Raw genomic sequence first — 27,254 nt, 5'->3', positions numbered from 1 at the left:
CTCAGTCAAGTACCTTGCTAGCAGTCTGGTTCAGTCACAGCAAGTTGCCAGGCAAAGAGACAAGCCAGGGAACATAGTTTTTGGGTGGGAACTGAAGACAAGCAGGTGTGCATTTTAAATACAGCCCAGCACAATGGGAAATTCCGTTTTACTTAGCAGTTCCAAAGTAATCATATGCTATAAGCAGTCATCTAAAAGACCCATTTTTACTTCTCATTTCAATATTTAGCTGGAGCTGCCAGTATTGGTCCTTAGCTGCTCCTGAGCTGGGCAGCTACTGGTGCAAGCACCTACCTATGTTAAATTTCCTCACCCCAGGAATTGTAAAGGGGTCGGGCACAAATGTCCAGCAGATGCAGATATGTCCCTCTCTACTACTGTTACAGCAGCAGAGATTGATTGTGCATTTCTGGCCCCTCAAACATCTAGGCTCATACACCATTTGAGCAAGATACCAGAAGGCAACTAACACCAGTGAAACCCATACCCCAACAATGCTTTTGGGATAGGTGGTGAGGTAGGGTGGAGTGGGATGGGGGAGAGCCAACACCAATGCTCTGAATTAATTCAATGTGGGTCTAAGACTATATGATTAGTACAAATATTTACCTCCATAATCCTCAATGTTTTTGTTACAGTCAGATCCATTGGAGTAGCAGGCCTGCCATATATCAGTGCTGCTGCTACCAATTTTCCACCAGGCCTACAAAAATATAATACATGTTGGAAAATTAAATGACTAGAATATGGGTTAAAAGCATTTCTTCCTTCACACATTTCTTGCATTTTGGAAGTGGGACACCTAAAATTTCTCTTCTCCCATTTAAAAAAAGGCAAGTTAGGGTTTAAACAAAAGTGGGGGGGGGGGGTGTTAATTTCAAAAACACCATGAGCTTTGTTTTTAGGTCAGTCTAGAACCATAGAATGAACCAGCACAGACTGAGGCCATTTCAGCCAGCACGCCCAGGGTGGCTCTTTGGTAAAGCTGTCCAACTAAGCACAATCCCCTACTCCTTCCTCAAAGCCCTGTCTCAAGTAGTTATCTAATTATCTGAATGCTACTATTGAATCTACTTCCACCAACCTTTCAAGCAATGCATTTCAGATCACAACAATTTGCTGTTCAAAGAATGTTTCCTCATGTCATTCCTGGTCCTTATGCCAATCACCTTGAACCTGTCCCCTTTGGTCACTGACACTTCTTCTGGAATCTGCCACTGTTCTCCTTATTTATTACATTTTCAAGCTCCATTTCATCTAGCACTTTGAAATTTTGTCCTTTGAATGCCAGTCCAGGTCATTAATATCTCAAAACAATTAGCAGTTTATATCATTGGAGCTTGGGGAAACACCATTTTATACTCCCCTCCAGTCTGAAGAACAACCGTTCACTGTTATTTTCTGCTTTGAGTAATTCCATATTAGAGACAATGAATTATATATCATCTAACCTGCAGGTTAAAGGCAGCCTCAATTATTTTTGTTCCATAATGCAAATTGGTCTTATAGGAAGATACCATTAAAATTTCTTACCAAGGATCCTAGCATTAACAGCATAAAATAAGACCATTCATCCATCATGCCAGTACTGCTGTTAGCTCAGTACCCCCAGCTCTCTAATGATTATCTGCCCTTTCTTGTCTTTTAAAGCAGAAATGGCAGGATATAATCATGGGTCACTTTGATTAAAACATTCTATTTCAATAACCATTTACAAAAATGTCTAATTTCTCCTTTGTTTTTGAAGGTAGTAATGCCAAATCTCTGTTCCTTTTCTTCACCAAATGGGAAGAATATTTCACTCTTTCATATAACCAAGTTTTCCTCAATTACTTGACATATCCATATTTAACGGCACAGATAGGCTTGCTTGATAAATTGAATGAATTTGGTGAAAATTCCATTTTTGTAAACACGGCAACATCAGATTAGATACTTTTAACGCCTCTTAATGGACAGAGCCTGCTTATTCATTCTCACCACACCAAGCATCACATCAACCATGACAATTTGTTTCCTTGCGGAGAATTTTCTCCCGGCCATGCAGGCTAGGCAGTTGTGGCCGTGCAGCCTATCACGGCCCACGATCAGCTGCATGCCGCCATTTTATGTGAGTGGGCCTATTAAGGCCCGCCCAGCGTGATGTGCTCCCTGTGCGGGGAGGAGGGAGAGTCGGAGCTTGCGTGCAAAAGAGCACAGGAATCTCCCTGAGGGACGGAGCTGCCTCAGGGAGATTAATCTGATTGTGAAAACTTGAACTAAAGAATAAAAATTATTCAGACATATCCCCTCATTTGACAGTGTCACATAAGCTGGGACATGTCAATGAATTTTAATAAAAATTATTAAATTTATAAGCCCGCCCCCTCGTGCCGATCAGAAAATTCTGCCCCTTGATTTGTTCATTCCACTCTAGAATTGGCTGCTGACTGGTGCTGTTCTCTCTGAGAAGGACCCTTGGCTTCAGTGTTGCTCCCATTTTGGGATGGTACAGCACAAAGGGGAATTTACAGGTTAGAAAAAAAAGCACAAGAGATAAAACAGAAGAATGGTCTATGGATGGTCAATGATCAAACAGCTCACATCACACAGTGACATTGAAAAACACATGGGTTTCAATGAACATATGAATGTAGGACAAATTCCTCAGATGCAGCTAAAAAGGTGTATCCGCCTCAGACTGAACTTGTGTCAAAAATTTAATCTGATCACCCAGTTCATTAGCTAACTAAAAATGAGAAATCAAAAGTATTACACTGCCAGCAGCTAAACTACAACCTCAAAAGACTTTGGCAAGGATGAGAGGACACACAAGAGCAGATATTTTGAGTTTATGTTGAACAAGAGGAAGTAATAGCATTCCTCTTTCAACAACCCAGTGAAAGTTAGCATTCTAGTACTCGTTTCTCTCTCTTCTCCTTCCCCCTTAGTCAATGACAACACTCTTCCATTGCACTTCCTACCCCAACCCAAAGCACCACCTGCAATTTCCCCTACCTTTCCTTACTTCGCTACTGCTCATTTCCCTGTTGCTCTCCCCCTTTCTCCTCACTCCCAGAGCCCCTGTTAGCAAATGAAAAAAATCCCAACCAGTCTTTACTATAAGCAGGAACTGCTGTCCTCATGAGAATTCCCAGCTACAGCAGCCAGAAGTCTTCCATCAACAGCATGGGTGGGTTTTGGGCAGGGTAGGGAAGTGGAGCATTTGAAGAGGAGTGACACTGAAGGAAGAGGGGCCCAGTTGTTATTAACCGGTCAGCAAATGTTACATACTAAACAGACCTCCAAAAATACTTCAGCGTAAAATGGCAACAGTTGGCATGTAGGAGCAAATGAGCATTAATTTAAATTGACTCTCAAACACTTAATGAGCTACCTATTTCCTTGTTAAGAGAACATAAATGGCATGCTACTAAAATCTACGCACTTTAAAATATACAGTAACCATATGTAAAATATATATGCAGACCACTGTACTCATTACAAAGGCAAGATGATTTGGCAATATTTTCAATAGCTGAACTGAACTAATCCATCTGATACAGCCACCGATAGGTGAAATATAATCAAGCATTCAATCACCCCTCCTAATATTTCTTTGCTTAACATTCATTTGTTTTCTTTAAGCCTCAGAAAACTGACTCAAGGGACTTCAATGTTAAGACATTTTATAAATAAATAGCTATTCTTGCATTTTGGAAGTCAAACCAACTCAATAATGCTTCCCTTTTAGGGAACTTCAACCATGGTGCAGCTGCCTTCATCTGTGCTGTAAGCACCCACAAAATATAAACCCCATTATAAAGAATCACATTATAATAACTTGGTTTTTTTTATCCCTAATTTGCCAAAAATCTGGTAATTTATACTCTCTGTACTCACACAAATCTCAGCACTCAACATAATCTACTCACATTATCTATTGTGGCGATGAACAGCAGGGCTGCTGTTGCAACATGAAAGACAAGAATAAATCCCAGAAGCACGAGCATCACGATAAAGTGCTTATACGTGTCTCAGACTGAAATTTTCCAAACTACCAGGGTTTGCTGCAAAAGTAAAAATACAAATTATTTTTTCATACATATTTCACTGTTGCACATAAAGGACAGACTGTGTGGTACACTGATAAAATGATATGCTTGCACATTTCACGGAAAAAATGTTGTGGAAAGAACAGTTAACTTCGGAGCCAGGGACATCTGGCAAAACCATCTATTTCAAATGTTTTCCCATTTAAAGTGCCTGTTTGGCAGTTTTTAAATATATAGTCAGTTCCTGCCTGATTAAACTCAAAAATTAATGCTGTACAGTGGTTTTGCAAAGTTCTATAGCAAGTGTGAGTGTGCCAGCATCTAGAACAAGCTGATATTTTATTATTAAAGGACTCAATTCTCTGCTGGTTTCAAAATAAAAACTAATGATTTAATCAATCTTACTTCATAGTTTCTGATCAGAAGAGTCAATGACATATCAAACATTCCTGCATCTTACAGCTATGCAGTGATTAGCAACCTTCCCAATCTTCATTACTTGAGCAGAGCCTAGTTTTGAACTTCAGAATTATTGTCCAGCACTAGAATTAGCATCAAGAATTGGGAAGGATGTCAGTTTCCAGTCAGCATTGATGTTACCTATAGATCTCCCATTAGTCCACCAGGAAGTTGCCATCTAAGAGGCCCAATATGGTAGGATTCACTTACAAAGCTGAAAATTATTCATCAGGAACAGCACAAAATTTTCCCAATTTTGTAGGGGAACTTCTTACTCCCTTAAGTATTGTTCTCATCTAAATACAACATCTTAATTAGAAACAATTTATTCTTGAGTTATTTTAATATAGTCAACGATAGTAAATATAGTTAATAGTACTCCTCCAATATGTTGTTATAGTGAATGGAGGATTTTGACATCATGGTAATGAATATAAATGAAATGAACTGAACAGGTTGCCAAAAGGAGAGAGAGAGAAAAATGTTGCTTAGATAGGTGAAAACAAATATTGAAATGATTTAATTCAATAGACCATTTTTAAAAGCACTTTTTGTTGGTTTAGATTGTATTTCTAAATAGGGGGTAAAATCGGCTGTTTTCTTTATGGAGTTCATAGGAATTCTGATCCTTAGACAGTTTTTGACTGAATATACATTACATTGCAAACCAAGTTAGCACTTCCACAAAATGGAGAAACAGCAGAGTTTATAATGCTGTTGTCCCAGCCCTTACCACAAGTGGGGGTGGTAAGCCCCAATCACTAGTGCTCAGAAGGGGCCAGAAACAAGCGGCTACAAAATAGCAGTATGGCTACAATCAACTTGAAATCAAGTTACTGATGTTGGTTGCACTTCTCCTTCCAGCTATAGGTGAGGGGTTAAATCTCAGCACTGACAGTTGACTGCCAAAAGTCCAAGATCCTCTGTTAATCATGTGTGTTTGAAGCCTTTGTAGTACGTGGCTTTGTCCCTTATTAAATAGTGGGCACTGTTTTCTGTAGTCTGATTCATTATAGTTTCCACAAATTCTTGCCATAGTATAGAACAGCATGAATGTTCCTCATCTTTCTCATAGGAATTCCATCCTCCCACCCAGAATGACTACAGCAGTTTACCGCCAAATAATAAGATCCTATTATTTTTTCCAATTTCACCTTTGAGCTATAAAAAAGCTTTGCAAACTGTTTCAATTGAGTGCTTATTAAATGGGAACTCAAGTTGACTGGTTATCTTGTTAAGCTATAAAATTGCAAGATTCTTAGGAAAGAACGGAGGTGTAGGATTAATTAGATAGAAAATGCAGCACAGAAGAAGTAATGACATGACAAGGTACGAATGTCACTTTCTCACTGGTATCGTCTAGGACATCAATATTCAGCCACGCGTTAATGCCATCAGTATCTAATTTGGCTCCAAGTACAATCCTGGCATTGTTTAGATTGTGGGTACTGAATCCATCATAGTCCACAACTCTTTTCTCACTTTCAAGTATTTCTTCTTCAGTGAAGCTTTCAAAACCCTCCATGTCATTGCTATTGGTTTCCATTTTGCTGCACCCAGGGCAGGTTTCCAGGAATTTTTGATGCAGTTGATGACAACTTCTTGCTAAGCATGGCAGCACGTGTAAATTCCCTCTTTCATGTATTGATTGCTGTAAAAGCCCATCTGGTTCACAAATGTCTTTTAAGGGAGGAAATGTGCTGTCATTATCTGATCTGGCCTACATGTGACTTCAGACCCACAGCCATGTGGTTGACTCTTAAATGCCCTCTGAACAAGGGTAATTAGTGATGGGCAATAACTGCTGGCCTAGCCAGTGATGCCCACATCTCATGAACGAATAAATAAAATACAATGTCGAGTTTCTTCAGGCAACTTGTCATTTTGTCCTTATCGTCCACGTTCTTTTGAATTAGTTCTTTCCTGATCATCTTTTGCTTGCTCCGAACGCTACTGGCCATAGCTATTCCCATTGATTTGGTAGTGAAGCTTCTTAACCCGAGCTTGAATAACACAACTGGATATAGAAACGCCCTCAGCTCTCTGCTGGGTGAACAACATGTACACAACTTTGTCAGGTGTTTTGTTGGCAGTTCTTTCCTCCTTGGACACTTTTGTTCATCCCCATTGAGACACTTCTCAACTAAATCAAAAACAGAATTACCTGGAAAAACTCAGCAGGTCTGGCAGCATCGGCGGAGAAGAAAAGAGTTGACGTTTCGAGTCCTCATGACCCTTCGACAGAACTTGAGTTCGAGTCCAGGAAAGAGCTGAAATAACCAGCTTATATTTCAGCTCTTTCCTGGACTCGAACTCAAGTTCTGTCGAAGGGTCATGAGGACTCGAAACGTCAACTCTTTTCTTCTCCGCCGATGCTGCCAGACCTGCTGAGTTTTTCCAGGTAATTCTGTTTTTGTTTTGGATTTCCAGCATCCGCAGTTTTTTTGTTTTTTTTCACTTCTCAACTACTCTTTTGTCTTTAAGCCACCCACAAAGGGTTGATTCAGCAATCCCCATTCTCTGGGGAATGGATGCTTGGGTAGCATCTTCCTTGAAGTGGGTGCTGATTTTCAGCTTCTCAACTATCATGATTCAGTACACGTGATTTTGCATTGATCGTTGTATTGGTGTCAGTGCATGTTTGACTAGCATTTATACAAAATTTCAGTGGTCACTCTCAATATTCAAATTCCTTCCACCTAGCCATGTAATTCAGCTTAAGTCCCTCAATAGTACGATGATGTTTTGGGGACTGAGGCAATAAATTCTTACTAATTGTGAGGAATGAGAGTCTTTTAAAACAAAAAGGGAAGAAAATTTTCATCCTGCAGGGAGCACTAGAAAAATACAGGACAAAGCTGGTGCCTTATTTAGTCACAAGGCTGGCACCCCATTGTTGAAGTATAAATGCTCCATAAATGATAGAACCAGCAATTTCTGAAATATGTTCTGAAATGAAAATTTACATGAAATTTTTGGGGACCCATATAATACTGAGTTCCATGCTTTGGTAGACCACATTATAGCAGGGTTCCAGTGTACTTCCAAAGCCCAAAGATTTCAGTTAATGTACTGAAGTATAGACCTTACTTGCACACTTAGAAGTGAAAGTTAGTTATATTATAGTTATATGATTAGTTCCCAAATATTCAGAGCTGTCACACCTTCCACTGCTCTCAAATGTTTATTTGCTTAGTTTAATTTAAAAAAGGCTCCTCAGAACATAAGGGAGACCAATCAGAGGCAGCAATTCCTCGCCCCATCTCCCCACCCACCGCCACAACTAATATGAACAATGGTGCTTTTTATCGCTAAACTGCTAGGAAAGAATTCATTGCACTACTTGTAACAATTCCGGTGTGGTTGCATTTTTTTGGTAGAGAATGTTTGGGAGGTACACTTTCTCCAAACCACACACCCCCTCCATCCCACCACCTCAAAAAAAAACCCGACAATTTGGCCAAAGCTCTAAATGTAATGTGCGTAAAGAAAATTCCAGCAAGGTTTCAACTGATCCATAGTTGAATGCTTTGCTAATGGATCCTTTTCTACCACTGGGTGTGGTTTGGTGCACAAACCTGAACCAAACTGACTCATTCCGACTGCAGTGCCAAATGTTCCTTCAATATGCGCAAGTGTTCTTTATTATAACCCCGACATCCCATTTAAAAATGGAACAAAAAGGCACAAATTGAAAGATTTATTTCAACATCCGCTTTATGGCCCTGAGCCAAATATCCCAATGTGCATTCAGTATTTCAGTGGTCACTCTCAATATTCAAATTCCTTCCACCTAGCCATGTAATTCAGCTTAAGTCCCTCAATAGTACGATGATGTTTTGGGGACTGAGGCAATAAATTCTTACTAATTGTGAGGAATGAGAGTCTTTTAAAACAAAAAGGGAAGAAAATTTTCATCCTGCAGGGAGCACTAGAAAAATACAGGACAAATGACCAGTTTGGTGTTTGCCAAAGCAAATGCTACTGCACACATGTATGCTGTGTTAAATCAGATGTAACTAATACCCTCCATGCTGAGGAATTCATCAAAATCTGTGCATTGGCACCTCCAAAGTTACACCTGTAGGACACTGCATAAAATCTCAGCTTCATCTGTCCTAATGGTCATGACAGGCTATTGGTCAAACGCAGGATAATCTGACTGAGGGAAATCTTATACTTTGGGTGCATCAACTGACTATAATGCGGGTCAGCAATTTGGATTGTTTCAATCACTCAATGGAGAGGAATAGCACAAGAGGAACAGCTAAGGAAAACAAATTTACAAATCTAAGAATAAATGCACCTTGGATGCAAAAACAGTACTTTACATTAGTAGTCAGTCACACCTAGCTAGTGACCAAAGCATTTCAATATACAGAGGGGTACAGCATCATCCTTAGAAACTCTAATGAAAGTAGCTGAATGGTAATGAAGAGATAGATGGTTGAATTATACTTGGATGAATGGACTGAGTATTATGGATGGGGTGGGCAGAAGAAAAAGCAGATGGATATGAATGAACACCTGCTTGAGTAGTCAAGCAGCATCACATCACTGACTTAACTTGGATGTGAATGGTGTATTTCTTGATAACCACACAGATAATTGAATCCACTTCGTGAAAATCATTAATTCCATTATATGCAATAAATTAGGACTGACAAAATAATTTTATGAAATTGGGCAGTAGGAGGAGAAAAACTGGAATCTGCTGCAGATACACACACACATCCATTGCCAGCACTTCAATCACTAAATGAACCCCCTGTTCTTTGGCTGTGAATTTGGCTCTGTGGTTGGCATGTGCTGTGCAGCAAAATGTGCAATAATGATAATTGCTTGCATATTTAACTCATGGAAAAATACTGACACACAGTGAAAATATGTTGTTGCAATGCCATTGTGAAAACTTCACATTTTCAAAATGGTGGGGGAATGGGTGAGAATACAGCTGGCAAGTAGAGAATTTATTTTCAAACTAAACATTGAACTGCATGTTTACAGGATTTACGCTACAATGGTATTTCAATGATTAGCCCTATATTTATGAAATATATACATGTACATACAGACACTTGAGGGGAAAGTTGCTGTCACACAACACTTCTGTTCAAGTAGGCCGTAGGTCTCAGATTACAGGTTTGATGGGGCTTCCAGCTACATCAATCTAACTTAGAAATCCAGATATGAATCCAAATTCTATCTTTCAGGTAACCTGGAATTACAAGACTTAGAATCCTGAATCCAGAAATGCAAACAGCTGCATGTCAATTCCAGTGATACCTATATGTTCACTGGTTTCACTTACAGGTCAGACCTGGAGGAGTCATCAGGACCCAGGTTTTCTGATTCTGCACTTACCTGTTCATGTTATTTCTTGCCATTCACTTTAACAGGTGCAAAAATAATGTTAGCCAAGTGCCAAAAACTCAGCTTTGAAATCTCAATCAACCCGAAGTGGCCAAATGGAGATGAATGAAAAAAGTTCCAAATTGGTCCATCTTGGGCAAATTTAATTGTGTAAGATGACAACAGGCACCATGGTGTATTTTCCAATGTCAGTGGCAGCAATCCAGTTACCAAGTGTATCTATTCCATCTCTCATTATTTAACAGCATCAAATGGCAGCAATGACAAACAGCATGTAACTGATTGGTTATTTAGGCCTGTGTGCAAGACACCTTTAGACTAATTCCATCCTCCGTTAGCCAACCACAGTACTTGAAAACAAGTTAATTTACATAAAACCCATAATACAGCAGTTTGGCAGTGCAGGTAATTAGAGACCGAATCTCTGTTAAAGTTAACTAAGCACTCTTTGCTTCCTGCATTCTCATTTACCAGGCTCTGTGAAGGAGCTATAGGTATGGTTAATTTGAGAGTATCACAGCTACTGATAAAGTAAGATTTCTTGCAATTTTTCTTTCAATGCTGCAATTGCCTAGGGTAAGGCGTGGTAGACTAGAATCTGCAGTTGGAGGGAGGAGACCAAAGAAAGCAGAAAATATATTCCAAGTTAATCAGTAACAGAGTGCTCGCTTAGTGTGCTTGTTATACTGCCATCCACTTGCAAAAAGCCACAAAATTAGCTGTGCTCAATTTGCTCCATGTTATTTACCCTTGAGAACTTTTGCTCCATATTATTTACCTTGCTTTACTATCAGTTGCAATGGCTGCTAACAGCCATCAAATTGAGGAACCTACAATTCTTATTGAAAAAATTCTGCAACAGAAGTGTGCTTGTATGCCCTGCATTTATGAAATTCTGCCTCCCCCAGTTATTATTTGAACCTTAAAAAAAATATTGGCTCCCTCAATGTCCAAGTTGCTAAAGGTATTGTGTGCAGAGCAGAAGGTGCAGGTGTATTCCTGATTCATACCAAGTTACTTCATTTTAATTTGGATACACGATTAGCCTCGTCACCTGTCAAGTTGGGGAGGAAAAAGTGAGCCATGGTTTTCACTCCCAATTTCTATCCAATGTCCTCTGGAAATTGCACGTGCAGATATTGGATAAGTACAGAACCTGTCTTAGCTAGGAGGCGTTCCTCAATTGAATAGCTTTCTAGGCTCATGAAAACCCAACTTGGCAAGGCACCAGAGATAGGAAGAGGAGACCATTCAACCCCTCGCTCTTGTTTCACTATTCAATTAGCTCCTGGCTAAGCTGCATCTTAACTCTATTTAACTGCCTCGGTTTCACATGTTTCAAGACAACCACAATCTGCATAACTAAACCTCAACTTCAGGAGTTGAGAAGAAAAGAATTTTTGAACATATATAGGTTTTTTAAAAAGTTAGTTTAATGCACGATAGGAAAAACACATTCAGAGAATTTAGCATTCAATGGGTTAGATGAGAAATATGCTGCTGTAGAACAGAGCACAATGTTTGATTTGTGCTTGGAATAGTAATTAAATCTAATTTTACACAACAGTTCAATTTAAAATCCAACAGAATGGCATGGAGAAGGGTTTTGAGTTTTATGAGATTTTAATAGAGCTCTGCGCCCACTCATTCAGTGACATCTGAAATACCATACATCGGCAGATTCTGACTCATAGGCAATCTGGCAGCCAGATAGACACGGAAAAAGGCCACTAAATGCTGGAAAACATATTCTCAAGATGAAAAATAAATCTTTCAAATTATCTACATGAAGAAATGCCTCAACTGTCTCAGCAATAAGTGGTAATTTAGGGTTAGTCAGTCCCAAATCCAAAAGCTTTACATCCTAGAAAATGAACTCTTGGTTTGAGAAGGTGGTGCTGGTGGGGGAAGAACTATCTGCTTTTAACCCTCAAAGTACTATTATAGTGTATCTGGTGTCAGTCGTTACATCTCTTTCATCAGGAGTATTAAAGCTTGCAATTAACCCGATTGAAAAAGCTGGTTTGGAATGAGGTTAAGCTAACCCTTTTGAATCGTTGGAAGTTTTCCACATTTTTGTTATATCTACTGTTAACAACTATTGAAAGCAATGCTTAACTGTAGAACAAAAACAGAATTACCTGGAAAAACTCAGCAGGTCTGGCAGCATCGGCGGAGAAGAGTTGACGTTTCGAGTCCTCATGACCCTTCGACAGAACTAGGTGAATCCCAGGAAGGGTTGAAATATAAGCTGGTTTAAGGTTGGGGGAGAGAAGTGGAGGGGGGTGGTGTGGTTATAGGCAAAAGCAGTGATAGAAGCAGATCATCAAAAGATGTCACAGACGGCAGAACAAAAGAACACATAGGTATCGAAGTTGGTGATATTATCTAAACGAATGTGCTAATTAAGAATGGATGGTAGGGCACTCAAGGTATAGCTCTAGTGGGGGTGGGGGGAGCATAAAAGATTTAAAAATATTTAAAAATAATGGAAATAGGAGGGAAAAAGAAAAATTATATAATTTATTGGAAAAAAACAAAAGGAAGGGGGAAGAAACAGAAGGGGAGTGGGGATGGGGGAGGGAGGTCAAGACCTAAAGTTGTTGAATTCAATATTCAGTCCGGAAGGCTGTAAAGTGCCTAGTCGGAAGATGAGGTGTTGTTCCTCCAGTTTACGTTGGGCTTCACTGGAACAATGCAGCAAGCCAAGGACAGACATGTGGGCAAGAGAGCAGGGTGGGGTGTTGAAATGGCAAGTGACAGGGAGGTTTGGGTCATTCTTGCGGACAGACCGCAGGTGTAATCTGGTTAATTTAGGATCTTACTGTGGAATTCCTGCAAATTTAGAAAAGTTAACCAGTTCATTTCTGTTGTTCACTGCAAGTATAAAGAGCTTCTCCTGACTTTCCCAAGTTAAGTAGTTTCATGTTTCAACTCCAACTGCAAGTTTACTGCTCGATGGACTGCACCAATTCACTATTTTTCGTGTTACAACTTGTCAATAGCGTTTGCTTAACTCATTATTTTAATTGTACAAAGTCTTATGTTTCAGCTTAATTTACATCAACATCCATCAATTTCTAGGGTTGCCTCTTGTTCGGTTTTGGTCTGGCCAACTTAATTTGAGCAGATTATTCAGAAAGTTCTGCAGAATATAGGAACAGGAGTAGGCCGTCCAGCCTCTTAAGCCATTTCCGCCATTCAATAAAATCTGTATCTTAACTCCAACTTTCACTTTGAAACCCTAGAAGTTTCAAGGCTTTGTTTATATTCCGTTGACCTCACTGGGGTTGGGTGGTGGTGGTGGTGGCAGTAGGGGGTAGACTGTTCCAAATTCTACTAACCTTTGTACAAGAAGTGCTTCCTGACACCACCCCTGAACAACCTCCCTCTAAATGTAAGGGATACTTAAAATATATACCACACATTTTTAAAATAAAATCATCTCACAATGCAGGGGCAGTAGTATACAAGTTTATAAAATTCATTGCAAAAACAAAATCAGAATTCAAGCCCAGCTCCCACAGCTTCCCCTGCCCTGCACTGCCATCCAGCTGGATTAGGAAGTTGGTAAAAGATGGCAGATAATTAAAAGTAATGATAAAGCTAGTGGTTTCCTAAATAAGGGCAATGGGTCAACCCTAAATCTGTTCCTTTTTAGTGTGCATAGTTACATACAGTGACAGACATTGTGGCTTGCAATTCTTCAGAGACCCTGCTTGCCAGGAGATTTGAAATACAAATTGCAAAGTCACATGCTTCGAACTCGAGTTGCTGTCCTCTTTTGAAAGACACGAGTATAAAATATGACTTAATTAGTGATCAGTTGATACACAAATATCATTTGCAAAAAATAATTTGAAGTTGGCCTGCATCATACTTATGCCAAATGCCACCTATTAGAGTGTGTATTAGGGTTGGGGTAGGGGGTACAAATCATTCAACATTAAATCCAATAGTGTTCCAGTCCATAATTTTATGATTCTCACAAGGGTCCTGAATTATTCCACTGCCATTCAGAGTGCACGTCCTTTCCTAACTACATCCTACTTAAGTGGCTGATTTAAGATTTGTGGAATTGCATGCCACAACCTTAATGAGATTTACATCGTTTTGTTTTCTTGAATTTCCTTTAAAATGTTTTTCTCCATCCAAGACAAGAGAACAAACAAACAGTTACTGGGTCCTAGTTTTCCACTAACCTAATGACACTAGAAAATGCACAAGAATAAAGTATCCACTCTTGACTCCTTCTGGGGAAACAGCTGGCTTCCTCTTCAGGGACCCAGCCACACAACTGGAATACAGAAGTCATGCCAGGGAGATCTGAGGACATGCTCAGAAGGCATTTTTTTTTTTTAAATCATGAAGGCAATCATTTCCATTTCTATAACCTCAATTTGCTGCCTTTTCAGATCTCCACTCCCCATTTCAGTAGCACACAATTAAATCGGGTAATATTTTGGACCAAACAGTAATTATACTTCGATGCCTTTGTAGTTAAAGTTACAAAGGCAACCACTGTCAACATCTTGACTAGGTCGGAATTTCCTGCAAGGGATATTACTGTCAGGCTGTATAACAGGTTATAACAAATTCTTGTCCCTCACTATTGTGAGATTCCACCATTCCATTAAATCAATTCTTGCCAGTAAAGTAGCTGGAGAGAAAAAATTTGATCCAATGACATTTCCCATAGTTCTTGACTCTGCTCCTTGAAAACCACACCCCACCACCCCCCCAACCTCCTGCTGCTCTCTTCTATAGTATTTATAATGTGCGTGTGACCATCATTCTGAAATTCTATTAATATGGTCACAAGGTTGTTACTGTACATTAATATGAACAAACAGCACCAGTCACCCCAGAATACATACAGTCTTAAGCAGATTCTAATCAAACACCATGTGATGTTTTCAAATGTTCTCTCTACCAATTTTACACAAAATTCCAAAGAAAGCAGCAGACAACAGCAGCAGTGCCAGTTTGTTCTTGGAACATGAAAATTATGTACAACAGGCACAAGTGAATGACAGCACCTTTCTTCAGCGCAATGAAAATATCCATTGTTTTTCCATGTTAATTTGCTTTTTTCCTATCCCCTTTCATATGCCTAAAGGGTAGAGTAGTCAGCCTACACTGCTGCGTGTTTGCAATCATGAAATTATTGAAAGGACAAAATCTCCCTCTTGCCTTTTGAATTTTCTGGTGCATTATAGTTCACTTGGAGTCAGAGTTGCAGGGACAACATGCACTTTACATATACATTGTAATCTGGAGCAACGGACAGGGGTGATAGAGGCTGCAATGTTCTTTCCATCACATGACTGACCAGAAATCTCACTCTCTTACCGCCTGCCCTTGGTGTGTGTTGGAAGAATTTTCAGATTGATACTCAGCCTGTTTGGCTGCATTATGAATGCACTGTCCTTGGCCAACAAGTTCCGGGTTTGTGATTCAAACCCAGAGCTTCTGGCCCAGAGGGAGGCGTGACCTGATTCACCACAAGATCACCTCCACCACCTGGTAGCAAATGCCAAACTTCCTTTCAGACATGTTGAAATACCAGAGTTGTATATCCTAGCCTTTCTTACATTCCATTTATTAGATATCTATGAGAATATGGAAATCGATAAATCAGAAAATCATTGTTTTTAAAATCTCAATATATTTCTATATGCATCATGAGTTATTTTTGCAAATAATGAAGTAGTCTGTGCCTGCATGCAAGATCTTGCCACCACCCAGGCTTGGGCTGACAAGTGGCAAGGAACATTCACACCACACCAGTGCAAGACAACGATCATCTCCAACAAGAGAGAATTGGATGACCTTCCTTCAGCATTCACCAGCCTTCGCATCATTAAATCCTTCACCATTAACATCCTGCAGAGTTAACATGGACCAAAAACTTAACTGAACCAGCCAGATAACCAGCAGGTCAGAGGCTGGGAATTCTGTGGCAAATGACACAGCTAACTCCACAGAGCCTTTCCACAATCTACAAGACACAAATCAGGAGTGTGACAGAATATTCTCTACTTGCCTGGTTTGTGCAGTTCCAGACACCTCAAGAAGCTCAGCACCATCCAGGAGAAAGCAACCCACTTGTTCAGCACCTCATCCACCATATTAAACATTCACTCCCTCCACCACTATGGCTGCAGGATATACTGTCTACAAGATGCACTGCAGAAACTCACCAAGGCTTCTTCACCAGCACCTCCCAAACTTGCAGCTAGCCAGATTGACAAAGACTGCCAGAATGACAAAGACACCAAGCGCACAAGAACACCATCCTGACTTGGAAATATAATCACCCTTCCTCAGAATTACTGGAACACCCTCTCCAGCAGCATTGTAGGAATATGTTCACCACACTGACTACAACTGTTCAAGCAGCTCAGCACCAAGCAGCTCAAGGGCAATTAGATGTGGACAATGAATGCTGGCCTTGCCAGCAATACACACATCCCCTGAATAATTTTTTTTTAAGTCCAATCTCCGAATCAGCTCTGCTATTGATGTGATTGCATTGTTGTGGTGTCAGTACATAAGAAATTTTTGGCTTAACGAGGTGCGTGGTGGAGACCAATGAGAAAAATCACTTGTGAACATAACCCAAAACAACAAAAACTGTTGCATCAAAATATAAAAATGCAATAGCATCTTATAACAAACTTTGAGAATGTCCAATGCCCCAGTCCAGTTACATCAACTAAATTAATGATAATTCTGTCATTGTGAAACTATTAGCCCCAAGTAATGAAAATGCAGACGGTAACTTTCTTTGTTTAAACCACTGCCTCTAGTCATGTAATGCCTAACCCCAATGCATTGGGATTCTGACTGAACTACAACTCCTGAAAGGCTTCATTTAAGCTCATCCACAGAAAACAAGCGGGTTTTAAGATTACAACGTCCGTTTTGTGAATCTCTACAGTCAGATGTGGCCAGTCCAGGTTCAACCTATAAGTAACAGCAAGTATAGCAAGTTTAAGTTCAACTGCAGTTCAGGAATGTCTCAGAATCACAAGCAGCAGTGTATTTGACTGAACACAGGCTGTTAACTGCAACCTTCTGCCTTCTCTATTTTGTTACACTGCAAAAAATTCAGCCACTTACAAATACAGTTAAGCTGGGTCTTTTGGAAACTCGATATACATTGTAAATATACAAAAGGTTTCCATTGTATTGAATTTCCACTCCACTGTTATGCAACAGTAGTAACAGAGAAACCAGTTAAATTTATATCTGCCTTGGAAGGACTGCGTTATTTTTTCTTTGGTATTTTATGACTCCCCCCAAACAGCAACATTCAAAGACTGACTAGCATGTTAAGATCTATACTGTTGCAGTTTTTTTAAAAAACACATCAGTTAGTAGATGAACCAGAAACTAAGGGCCGATTTGGCCTTCCTTTCACTTCTTAGTAGAAATGTCTCCCCTAGCAGCATAATCCAAATGAGAGCTCTTGCACAACAGTTGTCAGATCACTGTTGAAGCCCCTCTCCCACCACTGTGTTCTTGTGGTTCTTCGGTGCAAAACCTCACCATGTTGTCTTTCAAGTTACAGTTAGTCCCTGTCATCTCAAAAGTTGACCTTCCAGATAATCTATAAAACATCATGACGTTGGGTGCTTTGCTGAAAATATACAGCATCCTTTTATAAACTGTTTGGTTGCCACAGCAAACACAGGTTGTGCAACCCCACCCAATTTAGAGTACTCAAACACAGTTATCACATATTTCCTCATGCCACTAGCTGCACAAGGTTGTCCAATTAAATAATACTTCCTCTTTCACATGACTGTCAACGAATGATGACGCAACCAAAAATACTATAACTGAAGCATACAAAAATAGCAATATCCTAACATACACATCTACAAACCTGTCTTTGCTACATTATACACACATGGACATCACCCTTTTCACAACATAGGAGGTTTGTGCAATAGCAGCCTGAGCTTTTAGTCAGGCAAGAAATATCAGTGCTGGGAAATAAAATAATTTCTCATTTCTGGCAGCCTGGGTAACATCAAGCAAGCTCAGGTCACATGTAACAGCCAGACGTAGAGTAAAGGTCCCTAAACCTTGTTACAATGTGCCTTTACCCCCATCTTGAGCTAGTCATGTTCACCAAGAAGTACATTGAGACTGCCCAATATCATTTCATGGTAACACATGGGGGGGGGGTGAAAATCAACTAGAGTGATGGTGCAAAATGGGGAACAGAGAATCAGAAGCCTCTATTAACACTCTGCCCAATGTCCTTTTCTACTGGTACCTTTTGTAACATTTCCCAAAAGCTAACTCCGGAACGATAATTCCAAAACGTTAACTGTGTTCCTCTCCGCAGATGCTGTCAGACCTGCTGAGTTTTTCCAGCTATTTTTGTTTTTGTTTCAGATTTCCAGCATCTGCAGTATTTTGCTTTTAACGATAATTCCCTATTGGCCAGGAGCTTGCTCCCCTTCAGCCAGCCAGCAAACAATGTTTTTGCTGAATGAACATCGAAAGACAAAGAAGACTAGCTTATTAAATATTGGCAGCAACAGAATCCTACTGCACTGATGGATAATAACTTGCTTTGAACTTTAGGAATAAACAACAGTTAGCACTCTTTTGATCATAATACTGGGAAAGTTACAGATAGTAAATATACCGATTTTATATATACGCATACACACCTAGGGAAGAAGAGAACTTACATTTAATTATACTTTATGCATCAGCTTTGAAGAGTTTTGGAAACAATACCTACTAAGCGTACCAAAATCCCCCCCACCCCACCAGCACTGTTATCGTCTCCCTCCTGAAAAGCATCCTGCTCAGTCAGCAATACTGAATGTTCCAGCCCATAGACATGGATTATTAATCCCATTTCTTCTTCAAACTTGCTGGGATTCTACATCATGAAACAGATCAGTGGCCACAGCACTTCCCTTCCCTTTTAAGAGATATCACCAAGACAACTGAAACTCATTTCTTCAGGGTCAGAATGAGTGGAGACTGGAATTTGGACTCAGAAGTCCAGCATCTTATATAACAATTGGACAGCTCAGGATTCTTTTTTATTCAGAATATTAAAAAATCCTTCTAGGTTGTGCTAGTAAACAATTTTTCACAGGAAGATTCCTCCTTGATTATATCTCTTAACACCAAATTTAGTAATTAACTTCAAAATGCTCACTAACTGTAATTGTAATAAACCCACTCCTGACCTTCACTATTTAAAAAACACACATGTCTCAGCAATTGTTCCTTCTTTTAGGTGAAAGTACACTGTGTAAAGTACAGTGCCTAAATGAAACCTATAAAAAAAAGGTAAAACTGATTTTATAAGTGTATTTTTACATGCTGATAGGTCTGTTTAGTTCTGAGCTGAAGAGCATTAACAGTACCTGTGGAAGGCACAAGAGGTGGATTAGTATTTAGGACTATTTTCGCTTCCCCTCCCCACCCCACCACTCAGTATCATTCAGAAGCTCATCCCACAGCAGCAAGGAAATGCTTCACAGATCTTTCAGTATAATGTTCCATTCCCATTTATCTGCCACTTCAGAAGGGTAGCCCTACCACATTTGTACTTTTTATTTTAGTTATTATGGTTATTATCCAGGTACCTGCTTCAGTTATTCAATCTGTGTTCAAATGAACTAGTACTCAGATCTCCTCCCCAACCTCTTTCATCCCTTTCTTCCACTGGCTCCCTGGAATTTGCACTCTGTAGTATCATTTAATTGTAATTGCCTCATGTACGAGAGGAATACTTGTTGTGTTAGATAGATTGGTAATCCAGAGGCCTGGACTAATAATCCAAAAACATTAATTCAAATCCCATCACAACAGCTAGGGACCTTAAAATTAAGAATGAAAAGCTAATGTCAGTGATGGTGACTGTAAAACTTAAGGATTGTTGTTACTGTCCTGTAGGGAAGAAAATCTACCATCATTTTCCAGCCTGGCCTAGATGCAACTCCAGACCCACGGCAAAATGCTTTGATGCTTAATGCCCTCTGAACAGATTGCAGTGGTTCAAGATGACAGATCACCACCACCTTCTCAGGGGCAATAAATACTGGCCTCACTAGCAATGCCTCTGAATGGATTAAAAAAAGGATGCATGTACACTACAAACACCCCCATATCTCAAACAGTAAAGAAGGCCTAGCAAGTTTTGCAAATAGCTGGGAGAGAACGAGGAAATTTGTATTTCTAGAGTTTATAAAACTACAGAAATCATGAAATTGGTCTCAGAGGGACTTAGTACAGAGAGATTTCAATATGGAGCACGAGAATATAGAATTCTCTACCAGCTGGGGTAGCTGAGGCAAATGGCATAGATGCATTCAAAGAAAACTAGATAAGTAAAAAGGGAGAAAGAAATGAAAAGATATGCTGAAATCAAGCAAAATAGAATAAGAGGTAGCAGGCGTGGAACATTAATGTCAGGCCAAATGGCCAGCTTCTGTGCTGTATATTCTATGTAAAATATATATTCAAACATGGAATAGTAGGTTAGCAGCTACAGCAACTGGAGAAAAATTCAATTGAAAAAAAGTGTTAATCCACTCCACTCATTTTCTAGCAGTCAATTACAGATGAGCACTGTCAAAGCTGAATGCATATCACCCAACGAAAGAGTAAACTAACAAAAGGGCACCACATGCTTTCTATGATATTTTGCGAGTTACTAATCACTCCTTGTAAGAGCTTCCACAGATTCCAATGTTCTGACAAAGAATCCACACCTAAAACATAGCTAGACTATCTGGTGACTTATCAGTTTTCTGCTTGAGAGAGATTGCGGTGCAGAAATTGGCTGCTGTTGTATAAATGCACATTTTCTGTTTGTTTGTACCCTCCACAGATGCTGCCTACCCGAATGTTTACTACAATTTTTGTTCATTCCATAAACATCATGCCACTTTGTGAGTAAGATACTACTTGAAGCATGTGTAACACGGAATCCATCTGAGGCTCATTCACGTCTACCTGAAATAAGGAGATCTTGTACATATGTAGCACCTCATCAGCTCTGCTGGACATCCCAACGCACTTCACAACCAGTAGCATTCAAGTGATAGACAGAAGCTATATTCACATAGCCCAGGGTTGGATTCAATTAACAGCTCAATGCATGCGCTACAAATATACGAATTAGAAGCAAGAGTAGGCCATTTGGCCCCTCGAGCCTGTTCTGTCATTTGATAATATCCTGACTGATCTTGGCCTCAACTTTCAACTCTACTTTCCCATCTAGCTCTATAAACTTTGACCCTCGTGTCAATCTAACTCAGCTTTATAAACAGCGACCCTGTGCTTTCTATCATTATAGAAAAGTGCAAGAGATTTATGTCAAGATGTTTTTATTAGCCAGAATGTACTTTCCCATTTCCCAGTTAAAAGGTCAATGATGTCAGGGGTGAGTGTTTTTAAAAGCCACTGAACCAATGTAGGAATAAACAATAATAATAACAAAAAAACTGCGGATGCTGGAAATCCAAAACAAAAACAGAAGGACTCGAAACGTCAACTCTTTTCTTCTCCGCCGATGCTGCCAGACCTGCTGAGTTTTTCCAGGTAATTCTGTTTTTGTTTAGGAATAAACAATGCCCAACTAGACAAGCACAGGATGAAGAGGGAGATAGTTAGACAGCAGGGAATAGAAAGGAAAAAGAAGAGCATGATATACTGAGTGATGGGAGAGGAAAAAGATAGAAAAAAAGTGGCAGTTAGATCAAAGGAGGGGCACGAGTGAAAGATGGAGATCAATTTGCATGCATCAGGCACAATGTGCTAGACTAAAAAATTTCCAAATCATATGTTTTGCATTAAACTGCTACTGAAACCAGATTCCTCACATTGATCAAAGCCTCTCTCTTGGTATTCCAGCTTCAGACGATTACTAACACAGATTTAACATTGATTTTGTTGAAATAAGAATCTTGTATTGAAGAGGCTTCACTCAACTGTCTCTACTAACAATGCACTAGATCAAATAGATATTACAATACAGTCTCTACATGCAAGTCTTCACCCCACAGGTATCGTCCAGCCTCAGTGCAAACTTTGGCCAGCACAATTGAGGCAGAGGTGAGGCTAAACGCTTTCATGACTTTTGTTTAAATTTTGTTTTGGCTGTAGCAGTTGTCAGATAATGACCACCTTGTTAAATTCAGAACTTGCCTCCAAATCGTACACAACAGCAATGCTAGGTCCAGGGAGCTAGTCATGACAGGAAACAGTGATCGCTACTATGCCTGGTATACTTACTGTGCCTGGTATACTTATTAAATATTAAAGTAAAAGACTTAAAAGCTAAAGTTCAAACTGAACTCCTTACCAGCTGGATTTTTAAAAAGTGGAAAAATCAGGCTTTGTTCTTAGACTCTAGTTCTTGACTTAATACCCAGGACCAAAAGAAATCAGAAGTCAGTGACATTGATATTTTTTTTAAAGTGGCAGAGAGGGGGAGATTGCTCATCACTGTGAGGAATATCATTGCTGATAAATAAAATACACACCCAGGTCAGTATTCTACATTTCCAGCTCAGGTTGAGCAAAGGAACTTGCCAGCTTCACTCGGCATGCAGCTTCTGTTAGCATTGCATTCGAAGTCTGTTTTGTGCTTTCAGCCACACCCACAATGAACAGGATTGAATCCAGCCTGACTTATTTTATTAGCTCAGACCCTTATACTCTACAGAGGAGGATGATTTCAAACAAAATTGATGGATTTGGCCTGTTTTGATGCTTTTGAACTTTACTACACATCTGGGAATTAAGTGAAACACAGGATTTTAATATTGTTATTTCAGACTGGAAACCTGAAACCAGATGAAAGCTTCCCTTCTGCACCAGTCAGTCCATAAAACAAACCTGGATTTTTATTTGTGGGCTGAAAAGCAACATCCAAGTCCATCAGGCTTACAACTATCCTCTATTGGCAATGCATGAAATAGATATGAGACTGCCTAACCCAGTTAGTTGCAATGGGTATGGAGCCACACGCACAAGAATCATGAACTTAACAAATCTCACTCCAGTGAAGCTGGCCTTAGTAATAATAAATGGAAACGTTACACTGGTGCTGCACAGGGAACTATACACAGGTTGGGTTGAGGCATATTGAGAGAGCAGAGCAGGTGAGGGTTTAACCTTCAGCTAGCCATATCCGGCCTCACCTGGAGACACTCCCTGCTGACACCAAGGCCCAGAAAACTGATCAACTTCTGCTGGAATTCCACCAGGGCAGCTGCAAGCATTACCCGGAGCCAAATACACCAAGGGCCAGAGCCCTGGGAATTCCTGCTATCCTATAGCAAATCCTCCAACCTCCCCTTAAAAACGCCAAGATGGATGGACAAGGCCAGGCGAGGAGTCCAGGAAGCCTGAGATCCAGTGCTGCTGCCTCCAGTGGCCAAGTACACCAAACTACTAGGGGGGGGATTGGGGTCCAACTGGGATTGAAGCTTTAAGGAGAGAACAGCCTTTGGCTTTATTAAATAGATGTGGCCCTCAAGGGAAGTGCGCTAGGGGTAACTAACATTTAGTTCCAGGAAATAGCCTGACAATCACCATGCACCTCACATAGTCCTGCTTCTCTCTGCCCCACTCTGCCTCTGCAAACTTCATGCAGATCAATGACGAGGCCCCAAGATAGGCACATGCAGGCATTTATACTTAGTAATGGTCCCTGCAAGTTTTCTGGGCCTGGGATGTCCAAATGGAAAAATGTTCTGTTCTTTAACGCCGACATCCCATTCTACCATTAGCACGAAGCTCATTGTGATAGATATTCCATCTGCTATATTTAAAAATATATAAAAGGTTTATTTTAGAAAAAAAAAGACAGCTTTTAAACTGACGAAAGGAAGACGCTCATCAAGCTTTTGTAACTGTGAAAGTTCATTTTTCAAACTGAAGGAGGATATGCAAACAGATGACTGCAACTCAATATTTTCAGTCATGGTCCAGAACCGAGCACTCGACCTGTAAATGAAGACCCCAAACTTCCTTCCACCCCGACATCAGCCACATGAAGTGTTTGCAGTCCCTGCTCTCCGGGATCTTGCTTGGACTTTTCACACCTGATTTTCCAGAGTCTGTGTCGACTGTCAAAGGGTGAAACTGATCCCAGGCTGTGGTGCAAAATAGCAGATGGGCAGCCCCTTTCACACCCCACCCATCAGTTACTTCTTCTGTTGACTTCACTCAGCCGTGTGAACTACCACCCTAGCCCAATATCACTGCCTTCAGTCTCTGAACACACCCTGCAGCCTATACTCTTCCGGATCTCCATGCTCAGTGTGCATTGCTGATTTTTATTTGGCCTTCTTAAGTGAACAAAATTCTTCAATCTGCTATTTGGAAACATTCCAGTATAATGTATAAAACCCATTTATAAAAAAGATTATTTATTAAAGCAAAGATCCTGGGATTTCAGACCAGTGTCCAAATGAGAAACACTCAGGTCATACAACTGATCTCATGATTGCGAAATTCTGTGGGAACTTTCAGTCAAAATGGAAAGCAGGCAACCAGAGGTTCACACTGGGGAGCACATTTATGAAATGATATGGCACAGCAAAGGGAATCACTTTAATAATTGAGTTACATTTATTCCCAAAAGTTCCTTGGCAGCTCGCCCGCCGTAATTTTGGCGGAAACCTCTTGCACAAATGGGAATTCCCAAGTGCGGATGAATGTTCTGAAAAAGCGCCAAGGAAATTATCCCCACCTACAGCCCCCCCCCGCCCACGCCCACGCCCACCTCCCCTCAGCCCCTCCCACCCCCACCAACACCCACAGCCCCACCTGCCCACGCCCACCTCCCCTCAGCCCCTCCCACCCCCGCCAACACCCACAACCCCACCTGCCCACGCCCACCTCCCCTCAGCCCCTCCCACCCCCGCCAACACCCACAACCCCACCTGCCCACGCCCACCTCCCCTCAGCCCCTCCCACCCCCGCCAACACCCACAGCCCCACCTGCCCACGCCCACCTCCCCTCAGCCCCCCCCACCCAACCTCCTCACCCACAGCCGCCCCCACCCATGCCCACCTCCCCTCAGCACCCCCACCCCCACCAACCTCCTCACCCACAGCCCCCTCACCCCCGCCCACCTCCCCTTAGCCCCTCCACCCCCGCCCACCTCCCCTTAGCCCCTCCCACAACCACCAACCTCCTCACCCACAGCCCCCTCACCCCCGCCCACCTCCCCTTAGCCCCTCCACCCCCGCCCACCTCCCCTCAGCCCCTCCCACAACCACCCACCTCCTCACCCACAGCCCCCCCACCCCCGCCCACCTCCACTCAGTCCCCGACCCACCCACCCAGAGCCTCCGCCCACCTCCCCACAGCCTCCACCCACCCCCTCCACCCAACACCCACAGCCCCCTGCCCCCACCCACCCACAGCCTCCATCCACACCTCTCTACCCACCCCACAACCCCCTTGGCCCCACCCACAGCTTTCACCCCCACCCTCCCCACACCCTCCACCCACCACCACCCCCCCCACCCGGTTGGCCCACTCTTGATGAGAGCTCAGGTGTTGAATTAAAGGAAATTTCTCATCGACTTCTGATAGAATGGTTATGCTGAGTACGTAAGCTGGGGAACAACAGCCCAGCACAATAAATATCAATCCTTTTCACCCTATCCTCACCATGCCAGTACTTCACAGTTTCACTGGGGAACTTTCAACTAAAAAGGACAACTGTGAGAAAACTTTAAATCCACAATGTTGGCATCCGCAGGTCCACATCAAACTGCAAGCCAACTTCAGGGCCATTTATTTTTAATAAATAAATACTAACACCAAGTGCCTTGATGACTTTAACCACATTACCCAGCCATCTTTCCGACCAGTTTGGAGCCGAATTTCTGGCAAAACACTGAGCGGCCACACCCCTTTAAAACATGACATCTGTCGAGGAGCGCTTGTTGCAAATTTTTCCCCCCCCCCCCCCCCCCCCCACAAACTGCTTTAGATAGTCAGAAACAGCTGTTCTCTTTTCCGAAAAAAGATGAAAAAGAAAAGAACTCGTCGGAGTTTCATCTTCTCAAATGCGTGGTGGCTGCTGTTGGAAACGCGCGAGTAAAGTTTGAATATTTTCCTTATAAAGAAGCAGCCTGACTCATGGGGAAAAGAAGTGGCGCTTGGAGCAAGATGAGTTTGGGTGGCGAAGGGACCGTCTCCTCCAGGGGCCGCTACAACTGCAAACATCAGAAAAACTTCCAGCACCACTTCCATTGGGAGAACAATTAGTTGGGGAGAGCCATGAAGCTTTAAATTAAGAGAGAGAGAGAAAAAAAATCCACAAACTGTATGCGCGCAACTACCAGCGAGTCGCCTCATAATTCAACCAGTATATCAACTACAACTGACAAGTATTACATTCAAGCAGGAAACGGCGGAGATTCTCTTCTTAAACACATCCACTTTGGAATTAAAATTTACAAATACACCGTTTCCCAAATAAAAACGGGGAGGGGGGAAATCACACCCAACCATTCGCTATTGCAAACATTGAGCTATTCATACCGTGCCCTATAAACGCGAATTCCACCCCCCCACCCCATGTCTTGATTCCCCATCTGGCAATAAAACATTTCAGTCCATGTTTAAAAAGTCGGGAATTTTTTTTTTCCTCCTCCACTTCTTCGCCACAAATAACATTCCAACATTTCAACTCCGAATGCTGCAACTTAATGTACAGAAGTTTTCAGTCTACTTACACGATGTATCGAGAGAGAAAGTCCAAGCGTCACCGAGGTCTGAGCAAAGGCTGTGATTGTGGGATTTTTGAAGATGTGTGTTTTGAAAGTCCAACTTCTGAGGCGTCTCCCTGTGATGTCAGTTTACAGGGCGCGGTGAGTCAATATCATTTGTGAATTACAACCGCACAAGGCTTTCCCAACTAGCCCAATCACACCCTAGCTCTAGTCACTCACTCCTCGCTCTGCTCACTGTGGGAGTTTGCCTCAGTTAGAAATTCATGTTAAAACTCAGCAAATGAAACAGGTCAGCAGAAAAATAACGTTGTCCCTCCTAATTTACAGAGGAGACTTGGTGAAGATCTCCTTAGAGCAGAGAAGGTTGGAAAATAAGATGCGAAGAGGACATAAGGGATATAGATAGGTTAAGTGAGGGGGGCAAAAAAAATTGGCTGATGCAGTACAACATGGGAAAATGCTAACTTTGGCAGGAAGAATAGAAAAGTAGCATGTTATTTAAATGGAGAGAGATTGTAGAACTCTTGAGGTTCGGGGGATCTGGGTGCCCTGGTACATGAGTCACAAAAAGTTAGTATGCAGCTACAGCAAGTGATTAGGAAGGCTCATGGAATGTTGTCATTTATTGCAAGGGGAATA

The 27,254-nt window shown here is 41.3% G+C and overlaps 1 protein-coding gene across 1 annotated transcript in view; it reads right to left on the bottom strand.

The window, feature by feature from the left end:
* The window catches only part of emp2 (epithelial membrane protein 2), a 32,501-nt gene extending 5,694 nt beyond the window's left edge, over positions 1 to 26,807 (bottom strand). Inside the window, exons 1-3 of the mRNA XM_041206552.1 lie at positions 26,619 to 26,807; positions 3,915 to 4,049; positions 610 to 703 (exon numbers count right to left, since the gene is read on the bottom strand). Of these exons, the coding sequence (XP_041062486.1) occupies positions 610 to 703; positions 3,915 to 3,992 (172 nt within the window). The 5' untranslated portion in view covers positions 3,993 to 4,049; positions 26,619 to 26,807. The remainder of the gene's footprint in view (positions 1 to 609; positions 704 to 3,914; positions 4,050 to 26,618) is intronic.
* Positions 26,808 to 27,254: the final 447 nt, after the last annotated feature.

Source organism: Carcharodon carcharias, chromosome 15 (assembly GCF_017639515.1).
Source record: "Carcharodon carcharias isolate sCarCar2 chromosome 15, sCarCar2.pri, whole genome shotgun sequence".
NCBI classification, from domain to species: Eukaryota; Metazoa; Chordata; class Chondrichthyes; order Lamniformes; family Lamnidae; genus Carcharodon; species Carcharodon carcharias.
This window is presented reverse-complemented; position numbering and strand designations above follow the sequence as displayed.